The sequence below is a fragment of the Sinocyclocheilus anshuiensis genome, unplaced genomic scaffold (genome assembly GCF_001515605.1).
Source record: "Sinocyclocheilus anshuiensis isolate Anshui unplaced genomic scaffold, SAMN03320099.WGS_v1.1 scaffold4, whole genome shotgun sequence".
Lineage (NCBI taxonomy): Eukaryota > Metazoa > Chordata > Actinopteri > Cypriniformes > Cyprinidae > Sinocyclocheilus > Sinocyclocheilus anshuiensis.
The window spans coordinates 1,245,924-1,250,506 of record NW_015554075.1 but is presented as its reverse complement, the minus strand read 5'-3'; the positions used below and the strand labels follow the sequence as shown (position 1 = coordinate 1,250,506).

General features: G+C 36.6%; 1 protein-coding gene across 1 annotated transcript in view; it reads left to right on the top strand.

Annotated features, from left to right (window-relative positions):
- psmb5 (proteasome 20S subunit beta 5) overlaps positions 1-4,583 on the top strand; it is an 11,907-nt gene that overhangs the window by 3,061 nt on the left and 4,263 nt on the right. The window contains exon 2 of the mRNA XM_016461055.1: positions 707-1,013. Within this exon, the coding sequence (XP_016316541.1) occupies positions 707-1,013 (307 nt within the window). The remainder of the gene's footprint in view (positions 1-706; positions 1,014-4,583) is intronic.

The following is a 4,583-nucleotide window of genomic DNA, read 5'->3' as shown; positions in this document are numbered from 1 at the left end:
TCTGGCGTAGTTTACGCAAGCGCCGGAAGTGATCTCTTGTGCGCATACTTCACTCATTGTTTACACAGTGCACAGTCATTGTAGGTACGACGGCTAATCAAAATGGTACTTACTTGTGCTTATCCGGATTGTTCAAACAGACTTAAAATTAAAAGATTACGTTCTCTCGTGCGAACTCATTCAGGAGTGGTGACTTTCCACGTATTCCCAACTTCTGAGCCTGCTCGCCTGAAGTTATGGTTGATTGCTCTTTGGCTGGATATCAACACACCCATTAACGTAAACTACGCCAGAGCGCGTACACACCTCACGCATCGGATGCCGTGCGCGTGCTCAAGGAAGTTGGAAATAGTGGTGTATTAGAGGTAAAAAATGATATAAATACTGTTCGGTTTCTCGCGCAAACCGATCGTTTCGTGTCTTAGGACATCAATGTGTCATCACGAGCCGCAGGGTTTAATTTGGATTTGTCTGTGCATGTTTTTTTTACTCTCATAGATTTTGTTACCATTGCCATGCATTATACGACTGATAGACTGCAATGGCTGGACTTAAAAATCATAATTTGTGTTCTACTGAAGAAACAAAGTCACCTACATCTTGGATGCCCTGGGGGTAAGCAGATAAACATCAAATTTTCATTTTGGGGTGAACTATCCCTTTAAATTTGCAAGCTTCACGTTTATATTTCTCTCATCTGTCTCAGTTTCAGCATGGCGTCATTGTGGCTGTGGATTCCAGAGCAACGGCCGGTTCCTACATTGCTTCACAGACAGTGAAGAAGGTGATTGAAATCAACCCGTACCTGCTTGGCACCATGGCTGGAGGAGCCGCGGACTGCAGCTTCTGGGAGCGTCTGCTGGCCAGGCAGTGTCGCATCTATGAGTTGCGCAACAAAGAGCGCATTTCAGTGGCGGCTGCCTCCAAGCTACTGGCTAACATGGTGTATCAGTACAAAGGCATGGGGCTTAGCATGGGCACGATGGTCTGCGGTTGGGACAAAAGAGGACCAGGTGAATATCATATGCATGTTTTAAAGGGACAGTTCATCCAAAAATAAAAATTCTATCATCATTTACTCACCCTCAAGTTGTTCCAAACCTGTATAAGTTTCTTTCTTCTGCTAAACACAAAAGAAGATATTTTGATAATGTCGATAACAAAGCAGTTGACTTCCATAGTTTTTTTTTTTCCATACTATGGAAGTCAATGGCTACCCTCAGCGGTTTATTTTTTTAACCAAAATTCTTCAAAATATCTTTTTTTTTTTTAAATCAACAGAAGAAAGAAAATGATGGTGGTAGATTTTTTTATTTTTGGGTGAACCTTTAAGTGGATCAAAACATGATTAGACAAAGTTCTTGTAATTGGTCAGAATCATTTTTGGGCATTATGCATTTGGCTAGATATTTAATTTACATAATACATACTGGTAAAATGTATATAACAGTGTTGGGCGATATACTCAGTTGTCATATTGTCCTACCATCAGCCCGTGAGATCGCCGATACACAATATTATCATGCAAATTTATGTAATTATTTATTTACTTAGTTTTATTGCTGGAAATTGAACCAACTCTAGCGTAAGGCTAAAAGAAGTCTAATGTTTTAAAAATGACTGAATTTGTATTTAACATAACAATTAAAAAAAACATTGTAAGTTACTAATTATTAGGCTTACATTTCCTCAGTTTTTCAAAAAGCAGCTACAGAAAACGAGTGACTTCAGACTAGCGCAAGTATATGCACTTTAAAAACACTCCCGCTATTCAGTAAAGCTGTCTACACTGTATGATGAATAAATCTCTTATACTTGCATTGCACATACATCACTTTGTTGTTTATGATGAGAATTCGTGAGGCAGAATTCAGTCAGCATGCGCTGAACAACAAAACTCAGTTGTTTCAGGGATGACTCATCTGAATGCATTGATGATTGGCCATTGCATTCATAAACTCAACGGCATCGTGTGTTATTGGTTAGAACGCGCAACACTGTAAAAACGTGGAAAAAGACATATTATGGAACAAATAAGCCCTAATAGTATTACTAGCCTGATGATGATAATAATAACAAACGTCTTGCTGTCATCAGAGGCATCAGCAATATCTCTGACTATTGTCGATACATGATATTATCATTTATTGGCACAACCCTAGTATATAATTAATATAATTGATTTAGTACTACTAAGCTTCTTATAATACAATTATAGAATGCTTATATAATACATATGTACAGATGTGTTAATGTATTATATATTTTATTATATATAATATAATTTTATTACATGATCAATTTTATTATATTATATAGTTTATTATGAAATAATATAATTTTATTATATTATGCATAATAGAAATGTAGGCTATATAATTTATATGCCAATATAATTTAGTACTGCTTATTTAATTATTTTTTCAGATTTGCCGTAGTTATACTTTGATATTGTTATTGATTTTGTTGTTAATCGTATAACTAACCATATTATAATTTCTAGGAAAATAAAATGTAAAGAATTAACATTAACATTGTCGTAAATATGAAAATTTCATGTAAAAAGTTCCACAGCTATTCATACACCTGACCTGCTTAATATTCTCTTTTAAAATTGTTCTGTGAGCCCTGGGACTGAGGATTATGCTAATTACATATTTCATAATGCTATTTACAATAATATTTGCTTTTAATTAAAGGTGTTTTTCTGCTTTCGATTCCTTTCTGCTTCCATCAAAAGCATTGATCAGAAACATTCCAGCTGTAATCTGTCTGCATCTGCAATAGCTTTGTAATATAAAAGACTGTCAGAAGGGACCTTTTTTGTGCCATTTATGTTTTGACTGATTGCGGCAGTTGGCATGGGTATAAATTATGTAATTATTTTCTCTGCTGATTTGAACCTTCCTTTCTGCTGAAATAGCTTTGTAAAAATAGCTCTATCACCATAATGTCCTCCAGTCTCCAGCAGTAGCCGGAAACTGGTTTTAATATGCAGCACCATGACTTTGTTTTTGAGATGAATCACAAACTTGCACATTAATGGACTCTCTAGACCTTTGCTTTTCTAGACCATGATTGATGTCCATTTTTCTTAATTGGACATTGCATTTAGATCTACAAGAGGTTTTTAATCTAATGGTCTTAATGGTGAGCTCTGCCCATTTTCAGTTCATTTTGTTGCTTCCTAACATGAGGCGTGCAAGCCTAAATGAAGCAAAACTGACTGAGAAAGACGAAGATAAATTACTGCAACAAAATGCGGTTCCTAAGCATGAGTGTGCAAACCAGGGAGTCGTTTTGGCCAGTACCACCAGATGGCGACACAGCGCTCTCTGATAGTGATGCATCCCTCAATTGCAGACACCGGGGTGCTGTAACCACTCTACATCACAGCCGATGTGTTTAAAGAGGCCTTGCACAGTGACACAGTAATGGGAAATCAATATGCTGGTGACTGTGGGCCAGGAGGGAGCAACACCATGATGGACGCGGCTCTCAGCCAGGGCAGTCGTGTCGCATGCAAAATCCCGTCAGCTAGATCAATTGGGGTTTATGCGGTGACACAGACTAGCATGGTCCCAAAAAAACAACCTTTGCCTGGCAGGCAAACAAAAGTATGTGGTAAATCTTCCAATCAATTTTGCAAGTAATGATTGCTGTTAGAAGTTTGATAGCGGCACTGGCTGTTACAATGTGTTGTGATTCAATAGAGAGGTAAATGTTTTGCAAATTAAATAAATCTTGATTAAACAGACCACATTGACTGTGTTAACAGTGGCTGGCACTCTTATTCCTGTGATAAAGTTTGTTTGCTGTGAGGAATAAATTTGGTAAAAAAAAGTGAGATGATTGACAAAGATGGTGGTGATAAAATTTAACGCAATGCAACTTCTGTTGAGACCACCATTGATGAGTTTTAGCCTGTGTTAGTGTAGTGTTAGAGCCGTTCTACAGATGCATCTCTTTGCTGGTTGAGTTACGTGCTCTAGTATCAAAATTCATGTCAAGTGATCTGACAACAAGTGGTCAGTGCAAAATGCATGTAATTGTGGTCCAGTTTGTGATTCGATCACAGTGGGGTCCAAAAGTTCTACTTGGAGTCGGTTAGCAATTAAAGGGATAGTTCACCCAAAAACGAAAATTCTGTCATTACTCACCCTCATGTCGTTCCAAACCCGTAAGACCTTCGTTCATCCTTTGAACACAAATTAAGATATGTTAATACCATGTATTTTATATATTTTTATTAAACTAATTATTTATATTTTTATAAATAAAAACACCGCAAAATTGCTAAAACTTAAACTAATATTAAAAGTAAAACTGAAAATGTAAATGTTAATTGTGCTAAAATAACACTGTTGCCAGCATGCATTATATGAAGTGGTCATATTTTAATTTATTAATTTAGCAGATGCTTTTATCCAAAGTGACTTACAAGTGAGGAATACAACAAGCAATTGATCATAAAGAGGCAATTAAACACCAGAAGTGCATGTAATACAAAGTTACATATATCTTTTAGAATAGTGCACGCTAGAGAAGGGAGGGATTAAGGTAAAGACAAGGCATAGAGTAAT